This window comes from Bombina bombina, chromosome 6, assembly GCF_027579735.1.
Source record: "Bombina bombina isolate aBomBom1 chromosome 6, aBomBom1.pri, whole genome shotgun sequence".
Taxonomy (NCBI): Eukaryota; Metazoa; Chordata; class Amphibia; order Anura; family Bombinatoridae; genus Bombina; species Bombina bombina.
Window position 1 is genome coordinate 213,811,016 of NC_069504.1, and position 21,597 is coordinate 213,832,612.

A 21,597-nucleotide genomic window follows, 5' to 3' on the forward strand; every position below is an offset into this window, starting at 1 on the left:
ATGAATAATGTACATCAGGGACACAAATATGAAATTTTCTTCTTTGCAATTGAGCAGATAAAATTAAAAGGAAGAAGGGGTGACATTACAAGAATGTTACTACAGAAAGAATGCAGGTGGATACACGAATTACAATCCACTACTCCAAGAGGCCTTAATGAGGCAATATCATATAAGTGCTTCCTGTAAGAATAGTATGTGCTCTGATACTCAGATAGTAATATTAGTGTCCAACATAGTCCTTTGCCTGATGATTGTGGTTATTAGGAAATACTCTATTTTGAATTTAACGGTATATATATATATATATATATATATATATATATATATATATATATATATATATATATATATATATATAAATTATAGTGCGGATGGGGTACATGGACAATACGTAACCATCCTTAATGAAGGCACATATGATAAAAAATATATCAGTTTTTAAAATAAAATCTGTTATAAACACACTCTGATGAATTGTATGTATATATATATATATATATATATATATATATATATATATATATATATATATATATATATATATATATATATATATATATATATATGAAAATAAAAGATATAAATACTCTTACTCATCAAATAATATATAACTATTGTGTCAAATTTAATTATTTGATAAAATATCGAGTGGCAATATGGAAAAGATGTCCTGTAAACTAGGACACTTATTACTATTCCTAATGATAATATTCTGTTTATCTCAGTACTCTTCCCATTCTTTCTTGTTTTATAACATTTACTGTTCAAACAACATTTACTCCCATTCGTTTCCAATTACAGTGTAGAAAAATATGTGTTGACTTAGGTAAATAGCCCTTTAAATAAGGGTCCAGTTTCTCTAAAGGAAATGAACATTAACCTCTAGCACTAAAAACGATGTGAAACATAAATATAACAACTGTATCACGTAAACCTGTTTACTTCATAAATAATATCATCTTGGCAAACAAAAGAGTAATCAGATACTCTCTAATATGACAACAAGATCGTGCATAAACAAGATGACAAGCCAAAGCAGTGTTACACCTCCGCAAACTGTTTAGTAATATAGCAAATGCATTACTATGACAACCAGAGTGAATTAGAAGTGTTGTCTAATGCTGGGCTGGCCCTATGCCCTGAGAGAACTATTAAATCTACAGATGATTATCAAGATGAAATTATCCTGAGAAAGAATAAGAAAAAAGAGAGAGATGAGAGCGATTACCTTAAAGGTACAGTTTATACATACAATAGGACTGACAATAATGAACCTAAAGAATCAACTTGGACTAAAGTTACATATAATAATAGAAATAAAAATCAGAACACAAATCAATACAATAGACATAAACCGCAACAATCAGGATATAGACCTCACTCTACTCATCAGTCATCCAATATACATGGAGAAAATAGAGATCATGAAAGATTCCATATTCCTACTCATAATAGATTTTCCCCATTTACAGAACAAGATTATAGATACCAACATAACCAAAAAAGACCAATATAGATCACACACCTATACAAATTATAAAGATCAACCACAACAACAATATACTTCACATTCGAACTTTAGAGATCCATTACAACAACGCCATACCCCCAAATCATCCTCTAGCTCACACCACCACAATCAGAATAATCAACACTTCCAGAAATCAAATAGAGAACATTTGCCTGGTCCTTCTAATATACAGACTGATCATTCCAATCAGAATAGAGACACTACATCTTTTCAAGATTCACCTATTCCACATAATTCTGCTTCTTTTTTAGAAGAACGAATACCACTAGCACCTCTTTGGAGACGAGAGGGTCAAAATACCCCATACCAACAACCGGGAAAAAACAAAAGAACACACACAAACAGGGACACAGGGGAAGGGGAGTTGCCACCAAGGAAAAGAAGATACAACAATTAAGTAAAGGCATATTTAATTTATCAGATCGATCACTATCCAATGATGAGATTAGAATTTTGGGAAAAGGTCTTAGTTTTTGCCCTTCGAATTCACATCAGATGTTTGAACTGTTTGTTGACTTAAACAAATACACAAGAAAATTAGCCCTACAGCGCTATTTTGCTAATAAACATTTAAAGGCACAGAAAACTATAGGCCTTCCAGTTCTTACTGACAATATGACAGCACAAAGAAATATGTCCGTTTTCTATATAGATCCAGAAGATCTCTCTGAACAATTGTTCGAAGGAGTGATCCATACGGACCTAGCCCCACCCTCGTCATTTTACCCACATAGAGAGAATCTAGCTTATCTAGATATATTCCAAAATTTGGTGTTAGAGGATTTCGAGAAACTTCCTTCACATAATAATAAATATGATAACATATGGCCAAATGAACAAAGGGCTTTACGTAATCTCACAAAAGATAACACGATTATAATTCGCCAGGCAGATAAAGGCGGTGGTTTAGTAATACAAAATTATGAAGATTATATATGTGAAGCAAAGAGGATTTTATTTGATAAAGATTATTATAAAAAACTCTCATTAGATCCTACAGATTCATTTACTAAGGAACTCAAAAAACTAATTACTTATGGCTATGAGTATGGTATCTTGACTAATAAAGAAAGAAAATTTTTATAACTCCCACAAATCCTAATACTCCATACTACTACCACTTACCAAAAATTCATAAACAGATTCAGAACCCACCCGGTAGACCAATCATTGCAGGAATGAATAGTCTAACTGACAACCTTTCATTAAACATTGATTTTTATCTTCAAAGATATGTTATTCAACTAAGGTCCTACATTAAGGATACTACCGATCTGTTGCTCAAATTATCTAAGGTTAGGAAAGAACAACATTTATTCTGGGTATCTTGTGACGTAAGATCACTCTATTCAAACATAAAACACGAACTCAATAACAACACCATGGGAATCCAATTTACTTGGAACATCCAAAGGGATAGGATTGATTTTTTGGATGTCACCCTTATGTGGGGAGATGACAATTGTATTCAGTCATGTACTTTTTTCAAACAAGTAGATAGTAATAATTTTTTAGATTATTACAGCAACCATTATACAAGTTGGAAAACAAATATTCCATACAGTCAGTTTAGGAGGATTCGGCGTAACTGTACAGACATCACAACTTATGATACACAAAGTTTAATTCTCAAAAACAAATTCAAGGAGAAACATTACCCAGATGAATTAATAGAATTAGGATTCCAAAAAGCACGCTCTCTCAATAGAGAGGAGTTGTTGAAACCCAAAGTTCAAAATAAATCAATAAAGGAGGATACAAATTTTGAATCTTCATTCATTACTAGATATAATAATAATCACAAAGAGAAAAAATTCTGTTTAAACATTGGCCATTACTTAGACGAGATCCTATATTTAAATCAATTCTACAAGATAAACCCAGATGTACATTTAAAAGAGCTCCCACATTTAAAGAAAAGTTGGCACCCAGTAAGGTGGTTATGTGCAAACGTACGTTCAAAACCCCTAATAATAGTTCTCTCATTTCTATGACGTCCAGTACAGGAACCTTTAGATGTAATAAAAATAGATGCCATATGTGCAAGTATATCACCAATGGCCTTAAAAATATTATATCCAATAGCACTGGGGAATCCTTTGCTATAACTCAAAGAATAACATGTAACTCCAACTATGTAGTCTACTGTATAACATGTTTGTGTGGCCTACAATATATAGGCCGCACCTGTAGAAAAGTTAGACAGAGATGGTCAGAACATTTAAGCTGTATCTTGAGAGGATCCGACAAATACAGCACTTCCAGACATCATTTTTCCATGCATGGCAAAAATAAATGTGTCATGAATATTACTCCATTAGAAATTATCCCTGCCACGAGTTTCCAGAATAGAATGACTAAATTGCGCCAGAGAGAAACTTTTTGGATATACCAATTCAAAACTTTATACCCCGAGGGCCTTAATGAAGTTATAGACTCTGCTGCCTTTTAATATATCTTCTTTCATATTTTAATAGTATATATAACATTACTACATATTACATACATCCTATATGTTACATACATCCTATATGTTTATAACATCGTCCTCTTACAGCACACTTATCTTTAATAGTATACATTACTTTATTACATATTATATACATTACATATATAATAATACTTATCACTTTTATTGTATCTCACTCTTATATAATCACATTCACCATTTTAGCATTCCCTGCTCAGACTGCACGAATATCAGTTTCTTATATATCCATTACACATAGTTTTATGTTTACTTTTTACTTTTATTTTTAGAACATACGAGTTTAACAACTTCTGTATATCTAATAGATATTGCTATGCAGTACATTTATACCCAATTCTGTGATTTCACTAACACATCATTATATTTTACACAATTATTTAGTGTGTCTACACACGCTAATATACAGTATTGTTTTTAGTTTAGACTCACACTCATTATTGTCCAACACGCATTCACTTAGTCACGCCGAGTTTTTAGCGCATAACCCTTACACTATTTTTTATCTTTACATTTTTTAATACGCTACTCATACATCAAGTATTATATATGTAACTAATATCACTTTCACTTACACTAGTTAACACACGTAACTTTCACGTCATTAGACACACACCCCGTCTTGAATATTGAGTAGCCACATTGCACTGATTCAGGTGGAACCGATCAGAGCGTTCTCATTGGTTCAATGAAACACACCCTCTTTTAGTTGTCAACTATCAACTATTAATAGCGACAGACTTTTTATTTATAGTCTTATTTTACATCTTTAAAGTTCACTTACAAATATCACTAGATTAGCAAAATTATCACAAATACGTAAGATACATATATTTTTTAGTAATACTATGAATTTTTTATACCAGTATTATTTTATACATATACAATCGAGATAGCTCATAACGTCTATTTTTGATGCACTTTACTTCAGATTTTATACCACTATAGTAATCGCTGATTATACTAAACTTGGGATTGTTTTTTATGTATATTGTATTTTATTTCTTTGTAACATTTTGTCAGCAACTAATGTGGTCAATTAATGCAGCACCTGTGTAAACGAGATTCAGCTGCTTTACATTTAGTGTGCATAGGTATATATGTAGGAGACTCCATTGTATTCAGTATCATTTGCCTGAGGAAAAAGCGCGGTGAGCGCTTAGAAACACGTAGCATTGTACAACAGGTTTATTGGTATATCTGTGTACTTCTTTTATCTTTTTTAATTAAACATTTTATTATATACATCGATACTGGAGTCTTCTTCTACTGTTCTGACGTTTACCATTTGTATCCGGAGTCTATCTTCAACTGCAGCAGCACTACCTGGGTTTTTATGTGCACTAGGTCACTATAATATACCTAGTACGCTCCATTTGCACTACAGTGTGCAATATTATCTGTGAGTATCCCTTTGTCAGCACAAGCCGTTATCCATTATATGTACTCAATTGATTTGCACTAGGGGTCGCCCTCTTGTTTTTCTCATAACTTTCAGATCACAGACACACATTCTGTTTTGGGAGGAGCAGCCATAGTCCGGTGCACAGTTTGCTGGGACACTGTGAAGTTCCCAGACCATTCTCCTAGGCATTATCTCTGCCTTTTAACATTGTGAGTATGTTTGCACTTTTTCTACTCCACTTTTGAATTATTGGCTACACTAGGAGGCGCCCTTCCTTTCTGCTTTGTTTTTCCAGAGTGAATTAGAAGCGTTGTCTAACGCTGGGCTGGCCCTATGCCCTGACAAAGTCATGTTCTGAGTGACGGAAATGTGTCGGTGGGCGTGGCCTCATTGGATAGTGTGTCCGATACATACCTTAGCACTCGTAGGAGCAGTTTCCAAATACCGCTGTTGAAACTTTTGTTGCCAATAGACTAGCGATACTTTGTTGGGCTAATTCAGAGTGTGATGACTCTATGCTAATTTATACACAATACTTTGGCTTATGATTATATAAAATACCGCTCTGACAACCCCTAACTACGCTTATATATATATATAGACTACTGTTATGTTTGGAATCACATGGAGATATTGTGAGCGATAAGTGTCTATATTTGATTAATATGAATGTTTGGCACGTTTGCTTGTATGTATGTTTGTAACAAATAACATATAGGGATTCAGCTAGAAATCGTCTGACTTTGTTAAATCAAAGCAGTACGCAGGCAGGAGGACGCCCTTGAGCGCATAGCTTGGTTGCTTCTGTGTGGATACATTTGTGAAGTGTGGGCTTTTTTGATCCTGACTGTTATACTGACTGCAGCTCTATCCCTACTTAAAGGAATACACGTCCTCTGAGCCACTGGCCCTTTTTAATATTAACAGTAGCAAGATGCTAGATAGTTTGGTTATTGAATAAAGAGTTTGGAAGTGCCTATTCCCATCTCTAAATACCTACCATAGCATCCCCCTACTATTATGTCTGTTTTTTGTAGCGAGATGATAGATGGTTTGTTTGATCAATGAGTTTGGAAGCATAAATTCCCATCTCTAAATACCTACCACTACATCTTCCTACTGTTGTGTCCATTTGTGTATATATATGTTAATAAAGTGTAATTTTTTAATCCATTTTCTCTAATTTGATATCCAGTGTATAATTCTACACTTGACTTAAATGTCATAAATCCTCTAATCTTTCCCTAACCCCTCTATCTATCTGAATCATGAAAGAAAATTTTTGGGTTTCATGTCCCTTTAAGGGTGAGGAGATCCAAGGGTTTTATCCCTGTGGCTCTTGTAAATCATGTAAATATAGTAATAAAAAAGGAGGTTTTTTTAACCAATAGAAAGAAAAGTTTTAAGATAAACATAAAGACCAAAACACTTATGGAACATTGAACATAAGACATCTAATATCGTCCTGTATCAACATTTTAAAGAAGTACATTTGGGAGAAATTACATGTTTCAAGTATTGGGGAATTAAAAAAATATAAAAAGAACAATGAACGAGTACTATGGAGATTACTCAGAGAGAAGCAGAAATTATATATAATTTTAATACCCTTCATTCCCATGGCCTTAATATGGAATTTGATTTAAATTTCTTATTTTAGAAAAAAAATCCCCATAGAATTATTAAAGGGACATAATACTCATATGCTAAATCACTTGAAACTGATGCAGTATAACTGTAAAAAGCTGACAGGAAAATATCACCTGAGCATCTCTATGTAAAAAAGGAAGATATTTTACCTCACAATCTCCTCAGCTCAGCAGAGTAAGTTCTGTGTAAAAAGTTATACTCAGCTACTCCCAGCTGCAGGTAAAAAAAAATAAAAAAATGAAGAAATGAACAGCAGCCAATCAGCATCAGCAGTGCTGAGGTCATGAACTCTTTTACTGTGATCTCATGAGATTTGACTTAACTCTCATGAGATTTCATAGTAAGCTGAATAGGGAAATAATATGAGAGTGCACGAGGCTCATCCCCTAAGCTGTCCCAGGACAGACACACTAAAATGCTGCTTAGAAATCATTTACAATGGGATGTGGCTACTGAGGAACTTTTGAGGTAAAATATCTTTCTTTTTTACATAGAGATGTTCAGGAGATATTTTCTAGTCAGCTTTTTACAGCTATACTGCATCACTTTCAAGTGTTTAAACATTTGGGTATTATGGCCCTTTAATAAATCAATCTTTTTTAAATGATGTAATGTTCTTTCTAAAGAATATGGTATAGGACATTTCTTATTTTGTAGATTTTTTTATGCAGTTTTGGTGAAATTATATTTTATATTTTAAATTTGAGATCTCTGGTATAATTTCTTCAATTAAAGTACTTTTGGGTTAATTAGTATTACTTAGTTTTTAAGAAAAACATTGTTTTAGGGAAATGCTAATATTTTCAAGAACTACTCTATAATATATTTAAGAAATGTGTATTTCAAAATATGTGTGTATAAAGATTGAAAAGTGAATGCTGACACAAACATACCCTATAGTGTTAAAAGCCACTTTAAGTTAAGACATCAAATATACAGATCAACGTACATAGGCTTAAAGACTGTTTGACTTGCTATTGGCCATAAGGAACATCAATCAAAAGATCATTAGCACAAGTACGTTATTTATTCAGACCCCAAACATAAAGTAAGCATCTTGATAAAGGCCGGTGGCACTGCCAAAACATGTAGATTTGGATATATCTAGGTGTTTTGGGATACAGTGATACCGGTCGCTTTGTGTTTGATTAGGAGTGATCCGGATTATACATAAAACTGTTGAGGCGCTCACTAAGTATCTGGAAATTTGTTCTACAATCATTTCACAAGTTGCAACTTTGTGTCTAATTACAAAGTACAGGAGTCTCAAACAGAACAAAATCCCCTATTGCTGGGAATAAGAGCCATTGGATTGGATCATTCAGGTCACATGACCTCTGGAAACCTCGAGCGGGCTCGGACGCTCAGAAAACAGTTTGAGAACCAAATGGAGACACTTTTTTCGGCTTGGTAAAGTACACTAATAGCCATCTAACTCAAGTATATTGGGTGCTTAACACATAACTATTTTTGCAATCTGTTTAGAGGTATTGTCACATGGGATTGTTCAGTGTTTTTATATGACTGCTGCTTTTTCAATATCTGTTGCTTCCATTTAATACTAAATATATTTTTTAAAGGGACACACCATTTATTTATGTATGTATGTTTTTGTACAGATGCCGGGATATCTTATTTATCTCATTCATTTTATTTGTGAATCTGCAGGTATTTTATTGATTGCATTAAATTTACTTAATTAACATTTGCAAGATATTTTCAGACAACTCTCTTTTGAGCACTTTTCCCATTACCTTTGCTAAGTGGCAAATACCTGAGTGATAATTTGAGATGGTTGGGTGTGAGCAGAATAAAGTGAAACATTTAGATGCAATATTAGAAACAGTATTGCTCAGTTTCTGGCCTCCTACATTTATTATTACCCCACTCATTATCTAATAATTGTCTTTAGCATCTAAGGTCTGTGATTATTCTCTGGGATCTCAATCTATAGCTATTGGCTGCACTATGTGTAGGTAATGGTAGTGTCATTGATGCCGGATTTTTGCTAGTAAACAAGGGTCTATGATAATATTTTTGGGAGACCCCAGTATATTATACAGGCAAGTTTATAGGGATTTATTCATTCTTCCTCCAGATTATACTCGTTACTTCGTTCAAATGACACTATATGAACTTGCATCAACCTAAAAGTTAGACATATGCCTATTTGACTTTACAAACATGGGTCTAGGATATCTATTGAGACCCAGATTATTGAAACAGGGTATATGGGTTAATATCTTGTGATATGATGTGTTTTCAGTACTATAGGTCTTGCCCGCGCTTTACCTATGAATTTAACTATATAACTTTCTAACCTCATTTTACATTGGGATCCTTTAGATAGAATTAATAAGGCTAGACAGGGTTGCTCCTCTTACTCGGTTCTTAAATGTCAGTTCCATGGCCCATACATGTAGTTACCAACCTAGTAGGCAATGCAGGTATAATTTGTATATATTTGTTGATATTTATTAAACATCAGGCTACAATGTCAATACATTGTGTTAGGAAGAGCTATGACTGTTTATATACACACTATGTTCTTTTGTTGCACAACATTGGACGTTGGTTTTAATATTGGGTGTATTAAATGTTATTGTTTACAAAGTCTGTAACTATGACAACACGATTGGGTGCAATTTGAAAAAGTGGTGGGACTTAGAGTTTAAATACACTGTTTGTTAACTCATTCTTGCTGGTCTGAGGAAGGGGAGATTGTCCCCGAAATGTCATCACATTAAAGCTGCAAATAATGTTTGTCTTCAATCCTATATATGTATGTATATGTATGTATATATGTATATATAAATCATAGTAGAACGCGCACTCTCACCTCATTCAGCATCGACCAGGGTGCCAGCCAAGTAGTATTAATATCAAAACAGGCAAGCACTCTCTGGATTTTATTTTCAAAGAGACATGTTAAGTTTCGGGGATCTCACCCCTTCATCACATGTCTCTGAAAATTAAATAGCACTTTAAAAAATCCAGAGAGTACTTACCTGCTTGGATATATACTATGTCTAGCTCTAAAACAGGCTTAGTTTCATATTTTACATTTGTAATACATAACTAAGTGGACAAGGATGCTTTTTTATTTGTATTTTTAGGTATTAATATTGATTTCTGATTAAAATGCATTGCTTCAATTTATACTCATGTTCTTACCAATTCATTTTTGGGGAGCTAGTTTGGTGTAGCTTTTGTAAAACATTGGATGATAAATAGTAGTACTAACCTCAAGCTGTGCATTTGTACTTTCATTATAGATATCTTGCTTTTTGATATAAAATGAAACAGCCATACAGGAGTCTCAGAGGAATCCTTACTACTGATAACCATATTGTGCAGCTATTTCCTCCTTTATGTTGGACCCTTATATGATTAGTTGGTACAGTCTGTAAACTTAAACTCCTTTTTTTGTTTAACAAATGTTAAAAATAACATTGCTCATTTTAATTACTAAATAAATAAAAAAAGTTCTAATCTATAAGCAGAGAACTGTTTGTTCTGGGCATTGGGACTTTTGACTCATAAAACATAGAAAGAAATTTTAAACTAAAATGCAGCTCATATTTTCATAACTATTACCATAAAAATGGATGAAAAGTCAAGGCTGCAGACATTGACTATCTGAAATTAGAGGAATTTTGTAATTAAATATGTTGTTTCAACACACTTAAAATATGAAATTTTATCAAATAAATATCTAATTAGGTTGATGTTGCCAATTGCTCTAAGTTGTCAATTTAGGTGCCTAAAGTCACACTGAAACTAGTATACAGTACATGTGGCTAGGAAAAAAACACATTTCATAATCAGATAACATTTTTCAAAATCTAAATCATTAATTTAAAAGAAAAAAAACATAATTATTCATAGATGAATATCTAATAATAATAAAAACTTCAAAGGATTATGATTTAACTGGCATTAAAAGTGTTTAGTTACATGAATAATTGTATGTAGTCTTAATGTATTAAAGGGACAGTCAAGTGCAAAAAAAACCTTTCATGTTTCAAATAGGGCATGTAATTTTAAACAACTTTCCAATTTACTTTTTTCACCAATTTTGCTTTGTTCTTTGGTATTCTTAGTTGAAAGCTAAACCTAGGAGGCTCATATGCTAATTTCTTAGACCTTGAAGGTCGCCTCTAATCTAAATCCATTTTGATAGTTTTTCACCACTAGAGGGCAATAGCTAACGTGTTTCATATAGATAACATTGAGCTCATGCACATGAATTTACCATGGAGACAGCTCTGATTGGCTAAAATGCAAGTCTGTCAAAAGAACTGAAATAAGGGGGCAGTCTGCTGAGGCTTAGATACAAGGTAATTACAGAGGTAAAACGTGTATAATTATAACTGTGTTGGTTATTCAAAACTGGGGAATTGCTAATTAAGGTATTATCTATCTTTTAAAACAACAAAAATTCTGGTGTTGACTGTCCCTTTAACTGCAAGTCGTGGTGGTTATTTAATAAACTGTCACTAAAATACCAAGTGAACAAACTCTTTGATCCTTCTGTAAGTTCACACTGATGTAGAGACCTGGTTACTTCTGGAACAACTGCTCCAATTACTCATGAAATTAGTCAAGCAAAATATCACAAACTATTAGTGATATGTTGGGAAAAAGTTTCCAAAATTTTTTTTTTTTAATTTATTTGTTATAAATACCAAATTACATTGTAGAGAAATTGATGAAAAAAAATCCAAAAACTGCATGACCAGCAATAATCTTACATTTTCAGGCTCCCAAACATAAGCCTAGGGGGTCGATATAACAAGCAGTGGATTGTGCATCGTTGTCCCATCATTTCTGGCCTGCAAGAAATGGAAGTTAAGAAGCAGGGGTCATAAGACCGCTACTCCTTAACTTCTCCACCACCTTTTAGGTGGCGGACTGCAATTAACCTGATCAGATCTGATCAGGATGATTGACAGCCCCTGCTAGCTGCCGATTGGCTGCAAGTGAGAAGGGGGCGGCATTGCACAAGCATTTCACAAAAATACATTGTATGCTGTAGCGAATCATGTCCGCTCGACCCTTCATAAATCTACCCCTAGGTGTGAATGCATTGGACAGAGTAAAACTCTCAGTTCTTCTTGTATATTATAGAAACAACTAAGTAGCATGAGACTGTTCCTCTGTTTCTTGGATTCATTGTGAGTTCTTTGATCTCCTCCTGAATGTAGACTAACTGGTATGATAAAGCATTGTTGTATCACATATACACTTGTAGAAAAACATGTAAAATACACATTTAATTGGGCGTGTAAATGATAGATTTAGGATTTCCAATGGTTTATCCTGGTTGACAATTTAACTTACCTGTGATCTATGTACATTAACAGTTGCATAATTCCCTTGAGCAATCCACTGCACTGTATTTGATATTCTAAAATCCGTGCCAGAAAGGTTTATACTGAATTGCCCCTACAACAAGAAGTAGCAAGATCATTGTTTTCAGTCATGCAACCATTACATATTTCCAATACTTACAGGATATTTAATAACAAACCATGTGGAATTAAGGAACAAACTTAGAAAATTTAAATAGACAATATCAATTAAAAGCTATTTTTCAAATTCATATTTACTTGTAGAAGCACATTGGAATAATCCAAGACAATTTATCCCTCTAATCACTATTTGGTTTTAAATGGGTTCTACCAACTTCGCCATTGCTGATGTCAAACTTTCCCAGTAAATAATATCATAGACAATTACCAATATTTTCATTTTTAAAACCATGGTCTGTGCTCAGTCTTGAGACATCATGATTAATGAGATATCTGGGGAAATTAAAAGTATTGTTTTGTCTATAACATTTCCATTTATTTACTTTAGAAATTGCTTAACTCTCATTTTGACATCTTCTTGTGTTATCTAAGTTTTCAATACAGATGGGAAATTAATTTTTGCTCACTATCAGTTTCACATGTGCATTATATGACAAATAATGTTATTTTGGCCTACCTCTGGTAATTGTGATGTTTAAATGGTCTAGATTAAAGTTGAAACTTCCCATTTATCAAAAGTGTGATGGCTTAATGTTAGAGTTCCATTAGGTGTGTATTTAATGTGTATTTAATTTTATATATATATATATATATATATATATATATATATATATATATACACACACATACACAGTGCTCTCCACTAATAGTGGCACCCTTGGTAAATATGAGCAAAGAAGGCTGTGAAAAATTGTCTTTATTGTTTACCTTTTGATACACAAAAATACTCTGCACTCATGGATATCAAGCAATTGTAAACACAACACAGGCTTATACAAAAAAAATCAATATTTGTTAAATATATGTGTGGCACCCTTTTAGTAAATACTTTGTGCTACCTCCCTTTGCCAAGATAACAGCTATAAGTTTTCTCCTATAATGCCTTATGATTTTGGAGAATACACGGCAAGGGATCTGAGACCATTTCTCCATACTGAATTTCTTCAAATTTTGAGGTTGACACTAGTGGAATTTCCTCTTCAGTTCACCCCACAGGTTCTCTATGGGGTTTAAGTCAGGGGACTGGGATGGCCATGGCAGGACCTTGATTTTGTGCTTAGTAACCTATTTTTGTGTTGATTTTGATGTATGTTTTGGATCATTCTCCTGCTGGAAGATCCAACCACGGCCCATTTTATGATTTTTGGCAGAGGCAGTCAGGTGTTCATTTAATATCTGTGATATTTGATTGATATTTGAGTCCATGATGCCATGTATCTTAACAAAATGTCCAGGTCCAGCCTCAAAACATTAAAGAGCGACCACCATATTTAACCGTGGGCATGAGGTACTTTTCGATATGGCTACCTTTCTGTGTGTGCGCCAAACCCTCTATTTTGGTTTCATCTGACCATAGAACCCCATCCCATTTGAAGTTCCAGTAGTCTATGGCAAACTGAAGATGAATGTGTTTGTTTTTGGATGAGAGTACAGGCTTTTTTCTTGAAACCCTTCCGAACAACTTGTGGTGATGTAGGTGACATCAGATTGTAGTTTTGGAGACTTTCTGACCGAAGAAACAAAATAACATTTTTTGTCAATGCCAGGTTGATTCATAACATTTTCAGTTGACTGAAACTTCTTAATTATTGCCCTGATGGTTGAAATGGACATTTTCTATGCTTTTGTTATTTTCTTATAGCCACTTCCTATTTTGTGAAGCTCAAAAACCTTTTGCTGCACATCACAGCTATATTCCTTGGTCTTACTCATCGTGTTGAATGACTAAAACACAGATTATGAGCTTTGCGCTATACTGGGTGTGCAAATAATGCAATAAAATTAGCGGTATTGCATTTTCAATAGCGCTGCCATTACAAGTTACTGAAAAACCTCCTCGTGCTGTGCGTTATGGTGCGTTAAGCTCCATACCGCACAAAATCCAAGTCCTGACTTTACGTGCTCATGCACGCTTTCCCCCATAGACATCAATGGGGAGATAGTGTTAGAAAAAAAACGAACACCTGGGATTGCGGAATGACAATTCGCCGTAACGCAACCCCATTGATTTCTATGGGTAAAAGAAAATGACGTTTAAACCTAACACCCTAACATAAACCACTAGTCGAAACACCCCTAATCCATCGCTCCCCGATATCGCTGACACTAAATAAAGTTATTAACCGCTAATCTGCCACTCCCCGACATCGCTGACGATAAATAAAGTTATTAACCTCTAATCTGCCGCTCCCCGACATTGTCGACACTAAATAAATCTATTAACCCCTAAACCGCCGCCCCCCCATTTCACAAAACACTAAATTAAACTATTACCCCTAAACCTAGCACCCCCCTAATTTTACATTAAAAATTACAATTAGACATGTGTGTTTCATTTAGTTTGGAATCGAAATTCGCACAAATTCGCCAAATTCGGAGATTCAAATCGATTTGAATTTCCGAATTACCCTAGCAACAAAACTAAACTAATCCAAATGCATTTGTAACGAATAAATCCGAATTAGTTCAGATTTATTCATTACATTCCAATGGTCATGGACTAATCACAATTCAGTATAAAAATTAAATTTAGTGAGATTTAGTGAGATAGAACAGTGAAATAATTCCATTTGTGTAACTTGGAACCATCTGAATCAACATAACACATACCGAACTTCTGAATTTACTAATCGAATCCGAAACGAATACAATCAAATACATCTGAATTTATTAGAATCCGAATAAATCCGAAACAAATACATTCGAATGTATCGGAATTCAAATAGATCCGAAATGAAATTAGAAAAAATCCGAATCGGTCCGAAACGAAACAAAACTAATTTTTCCGCTGTGCACATGTCTAGTTACATTATAACTATCTTAAAATAAATAAAAACTTACCTGTGAAATAAAAAAAAACTAAGATTAAACTATAAATTAACCTAACATAACTATTCTAATTATATAAAAAAAAAATACCAATTAAAAAACCTAAATTACAGATTTAAATGTTTTAAGGGCAGTAAAAGAGCTGAATGCCCTTTTAAGGGCAATGTCCATACAAATGCCCCTTTAGGGGAAATGGGTAGCTTAGGATTTTTTTAGACTTAGGTTTTTTATTTTGGGGGGTTGGTTGGGTAGGGTTTTTTTACTTTTAGGGGGGACTTTGTAATTTTTTAATGTAAAAGAGCTGTTTAACTTAAGGCAATGTCCTACAAAAGGCCCTTTTAAGGGCTATTGGTAGTTTATTGTTAGCGTAGGGGGTGTTTTTATTTTGGGGGGGGCTATAAGATTAGGTGTAATTTTTATTATTTTGGATAATTTCATTTTTTTATTTTTGCAATCTTACACCTAGATTACGAGTTTTGCATTAGAGGCTGTGCGGTGCTAACGAGCAGTTTATGCTCACCGCTCACTTACAGACAGCGCTGGTATTACGAGTTTTTACAAACCAGACAAGAAGTGAGCGTTGAGTAAAATTTTGCTCATTACCGCACTCCAATACCACCGCTGCTTATGTTAGCGGTGAGCTGGTGTAACGTGCTCATACACGATTTCCCCATAGGAATCAACGGGGACAGCCGGCTGAAAAAAAGTCTAACACCTGCAAAAAAGCAGCGTAAAGCTCCTTAACGCAGCCCCATTGATTCCTATGGGGAAATACATTTTATGTCTACACCTAACACCCTAACATGAACCCTGAGTCTAAACACCCCTAATCTTACACTTATTAACCCCTAATCTGCCGCCCCCGACTTTGCCGACACCTACATTATAATTATTAACCCCTAATCTGCCGCTCCTGGACACCGCCACCACCTACATTATACTTATGAACCCCTAATCTGCTGCCACCAACATCGCCAAACCCTACATTATATTTAATAACCCGTACTCTGCCGCCCCCAATGCCGCCACCTACCTACACTTATTAACCCCTAATCTGCCGCCCCCAACGTCGCCGCCACTATAATAAACATATTAACCCCTAAACCGCCACACTCCCGCCTCGCAAACATTAGTTAAATATTATTAACCCCTAATCTGCCGGCCCTAACATCGCCGCCACCTACCTACATTTATTAACCCCTAATCTGCCGCCCCCAATGTCGCCGCCACTATTCTAAATGTATTAACCCCTAAACCTAAGTCTAACCCTAACCCTAACACCCCCTAAATTAAATATAATTAAAAGAAATCTAAATAAAAATTCCTATCATTAACTAAATAATTCCTATTTAAAACTAAATACCTATAAAATAAACCCTAAGCTAGCTACAATATAACTAATAGTTACATTGTATCTAGCTTAGGATTTATTTTAATTTTACAGGCAAGTTTGTATTTATTTTAACTAGGTAGAATAGTTATTAATAGTTATTAACTATTTAATAACTACCTAGCTAAAATAAATACAAAGTTACCTGTAAAATAAAACCTAACCTAAGTTACAATTACACCTAACAATACACTATAATTAAATTAATTCCCTAAATTAAATACAATTAAATACAATTAAATAAAATTATCTAAAGTACAAAAAAACCCCCACTAAATTACAGAAAATAATAAACAAATTACAAGATTTTTAAACTAATTACACCTAATCTAATCCCCCTAACAAAATGAAAAAGCCCCCCAAAATAAGAAAAGGTCTACCCTACACTAAATTACAAATAGCCCTTAAAAGGGCCTTTTGCGGGGCATTGCCCCAAAGTAATCAGCTCTTTTACCTGTAGAAAACAAGTGACTTTTACACCTAACACCCTAATATAAACACTGAGTCTAAAAAACCCTAATCTGCCTCCCCCGACATCGCTGACACCTAAATAAAATGTATTAACCCCTATTCTGCCTCTCCCCGCCACCGCCACCACTAAATAAACTTATTAACCCCTAAACCTTTGGCCTCCCACACCACCACCACTAACTAAACCTGTTAACCCTTAAACCGTCATCCCCCAACATTGCAAAAAACTAACGGCTAGATTTAGAGTTTTGTCGGTAACGACCCGCGTAGCTAACGCTGTTTTTTTTTTTCCCGCACCTTTTAAATACTGCTGGTATTTAGAGTTCACAGAATGGCTGCGTTTGGCTCCAAAAAAGGAGCGTAGAGCATAATTTACCGCCACTGCAACTCTCAATACCAGCGGTGCTTACGGAAGCGGTCAGCTTCAAAAATGTGCTCGTGCACGATTCCCCATAGGAAACAATGGGGCAGTTTGAGCTGAAAAAAAACCTAACACCTGCAAAAAAGCAGCGTTCAGCTCCTAACGCAGCCCCATTGTTTCCTATGGGGAAACACTTCCTAAGTCTGCATCTAACACCCTAACATGAACCCCGAGTCTACACACCCCTAACCTTACACTTATTAACCCCTAATCTGCCGCCCCCACTATCGCTGACACCTGCATATTTTTTTAACCCCTAATCTGCCGCTCCGTACACCGCTGCAACCTACATTATACATATGTACCCCTAATCTGCTGCCCCTAACACTGCTGACCCCTATATTATATTTATTAACCCCTAATCTGCCCCCCACAACGTCGCCGCCAGCTACCTACAATAACTAACCCTTAATCTGCCGACCAGACCTCACCGCTACTATAATAAATGTATTAACCCCTAATCCGCCTCACTCCCGCCTCAATAACCCTATAATAAATAGTATTAACCCCTAATCTGACCTCCCTAACATCGCCGACACCTAACTTCAAGTATTAACCCCTAATCTGCCGACCGGACCTCACCGCTACTCTATTAAATTTATTAACCCCTAAAGCTAAGTCTAACCCTAACCCTAACACCCCCCTAAGTTAAATATAATTTTTATCTAACAAAATAAATTAACTCTTATTAAATAAATTAATCCTATTTAAAGCTAAATACTTACCTGTAAAATAAACCCTAATATAGCTACAATATAACTAATAATTATATTGTAGCTATTTTAGGATTAATATTTATTTTACAGGCAACTTTGCAATTATTTTAACCAGGTACAATAGCTATTAAATAGTTAATAACTATTTAATAGCTACCTAGTTAAAATAATTACAAAATTACCTGTAAAATAAATCCTAACCTAAGTTACAATTAAACCTAACACTGCACTATCAATAAATTAATTACATAAAATACCTGCAAATAAATACAATTAAATAAACTAACTAAAGTACAAAAAATAAAAAAAGAACTAAGTTACAAAAAATAAAAAAATAATTTACAAACATTAGAAAAATATTACAACAATTTTAAGCTAATTACACCTACTCTAAGCCCCCTAATAAAATAACAAAGCCCCCCAAAATAAAAAAATGCCCTACCCTATTCTAAAATTAAAATAGAAAAGCTCTTTTACCTTACACTAAGCCCCTGAAGATCTCCCTACCTTGTCTTCACCACGCCGGGTATCACCGATCCGTCCAGGCTCTGAAGTCTTCATCCAAGCCCAAGCGGGGGCTGAAGATGTCCATGATCCGGCTGAAGTCTTGGCCCAAGCGGGGGCTGAAGATGTCCATGATCCGGCTGAAGTCTTGGCCCAAGCGGGGGCTGAAGATGTCCATGATCCGGGTGAAGTCTTGATCCAAGCAGGAGCTGAAGAGGTCCATGATCCGGCTGAAGTCTTCTATCAAGCGGCATCTTCAATCTTCTTTCTTCCGGATCCATCGTCATCCCGCCGACGCGGAACATCCTTCTTCACCGACGACTTCCCGACGAATGACGGTTCCTTTAAGGGACGTCATCCAAGATGGCGTCCCTCGAATTCCGATTGGCTGATAGGATTCTATCAGCCAATCGGAATTAAGGTAGGAAAATGTTGATTGGCTGATAGAATCAGCCAATCAGATTCAAGTTGTAGTATAATAGTTAGGGTAGGTTAATTAATAGTTTAAAAACAGTTTATTTTAATTCTACAGGTATGTTTTAATTTATATTAAGATAGGGATCTTGTAATTTAAATTTAAATTTAGGGGGTTGTTAGGTTTAGGGGTTACTAGCTTAATTTACGCCTAGATTTAGAGTTTGGCGTTAGCCGTCAAAACCAGCGTTAGAGGCTCCTAACGCTGGTTTTGGGCCACCGCTGGTATTTAGAGTCAGCCTGGAAAGGGTCTAACGCTCACTTTCCAGCCGCGACTTTTCCATACCGCAGATCCCCTGGCTGAAGTGAGCGTTACACCTCTACCGACAAGACTCCAGCCGCAGAAAAAAGTCAGGAGTTAAGAGCTTTATGGGCTAACGCCGGTTTATAAAGCTCTTAACTACTGTGCTCTAAAGTACACTAACACCCATAAACTACCTATGCACCCCTAAACCGAGGTCCCCCCACATCGCCACCACTATAATAATTTTTTTAACCCCTAATCTGCCGACCGCACACCGCCGCCACCTACATTATCCCTATGAACCCCTAATCTGCTGCCCCTAACATCGCCGACACCTTTATTATATTTATTAACCCCTAATCTACCCCCCCAATGTCGCCGCTACCTTACCTACACTTATTAACCCCTAATCTTCCGACCGGACCTCGCCGACCGGACCTCGGACTATAATAAATGTATTAACCCCTAAACCGCCGCACTCCTGCCTCGCAAACCCTATAATAAATAGTATTAACCCCTAATCTGCCCTCCCTAACATCGCCGACACCTAACTTCAAGTATTAACCCCTAATCTGCCGACCGGACCTCGCCGCTACTCTAATAAATGTATTAACCCCTAAAGCTAAGTCTAACCCTAACACTCCCCTAAGTTAAATATAATTTTTATCTAACAAAATAAATTAAATATTATTAACTAAAGTATTCCTATTTAAAACTAAATACTTACCTGTAAAATAAACCCTAATATAGCTACAATATAACGAATAATTATATTGTAGCTATTTTAGGATTTATATTTATTTTACAGGCAACTTTGTATTTATTTTAACTAGGTACAATAGCTATTAAATAGTTATTAAATATTTAATAGCTACCTAGTTAAAATAATTACAAAATTACCTGTAAAATAAATCCTAACCTAAGTTACAATTAAACCTAACACTACACTATTAATAAATAAATTAAATAAATTAACTACAATTACCTACAATTAAATCAACTAAACTAAATTACAAAAAAAACCAAACACTAAATTACAAAAAATAAAAAAAGATTACAAGAATTTTAAACTAATTACACCTACTCTAAGCCCCCTAAAAAAATAACAAAGCCCCCCAAAATAAAAAAATGCCCTACCCTAACTACCCTAATCTAAAATAAAAAGTTAACAGCTCTATTACCTTACCAGCCCTTAAAAGGGCTTTTTGCGGGGCATGCCCCAAAGAAATCCGCTCTTTTGCCTGTAAAAAAAACATACAATACCCCCCCCCAACATTACAACCCACCACCCACAGGGTCTGAAGTCTTCATCCTATCCGGCCAGAAGAGGTCCTCCAGAGGATCGGAAGTCTTCATCCAGGCAGCATCTTCTATCTTCTTCCATCCGGAGCAGAGCGGGTCCATCTTGAAGCAGCCGACGTGGAGCCATCCTTCCTCACCGACGGACTAACGACGAATGAAGGTTCCTTTAAATGATGTCATCCAAGATGGCGTCCCTCGAATTCCGATTGGCTGATAGGATTCTATCAGCCAATCGGAATTAAGGTAGGAAAAATCTGATTGGCTGATTGAATCAAGTTCAATCTGATTGGCGGATCGGAACAGCCAATAGAATGCAAGCTCAATCTGATTGGCTGATCCAATCAGCCAATCGGATTGAACTTGAATCTGATTGGCTGATTCAATCAGCCAATCAGATTTTTCCTACCTTAATTCCGATTGGCTGATAGAATCCTATCAGCCAATCGGAATTCGAGGGACGCCATCTTGGATGACGTCATTTAAAGGAACCTTCATTCGTCGTTAATCCGTCGGTGAGGAAGGATGGCTCCGCGTTGGCTGCTTCAAGATGGACCCGCTCCGCTCCGGATGGAAGAAGATAGAAGATGCCGCCTGGATGAAGACTTCGGACCCTCTGGAGGACCTCCTCTGGCCAG

The 21,597-nt window shown here is 35.3% G+C and overlaps 1 protein-coding gene across 1 annotated transcript in view; it reads right to left on the reverse strand.

Annotated features, from left to right (window-relative positions):
- ADAMTS20 (ADAM metallopeptidase with thrombospondin type 1 motif 20) overlaps positions 1-21,597 on the reverse strand; it is a 578,468-nt gene that overhangs the window by 54,991 nt on the left and 501,880 nt on the right. Inside the window, 1 exon segment of the mRNA XM_053719202.1 lies at positions 12,421-12,525. Within this exon segment, the coding sequence (XP_053575177.1) occupies positions 12,421-12,525 (105 nt within the window).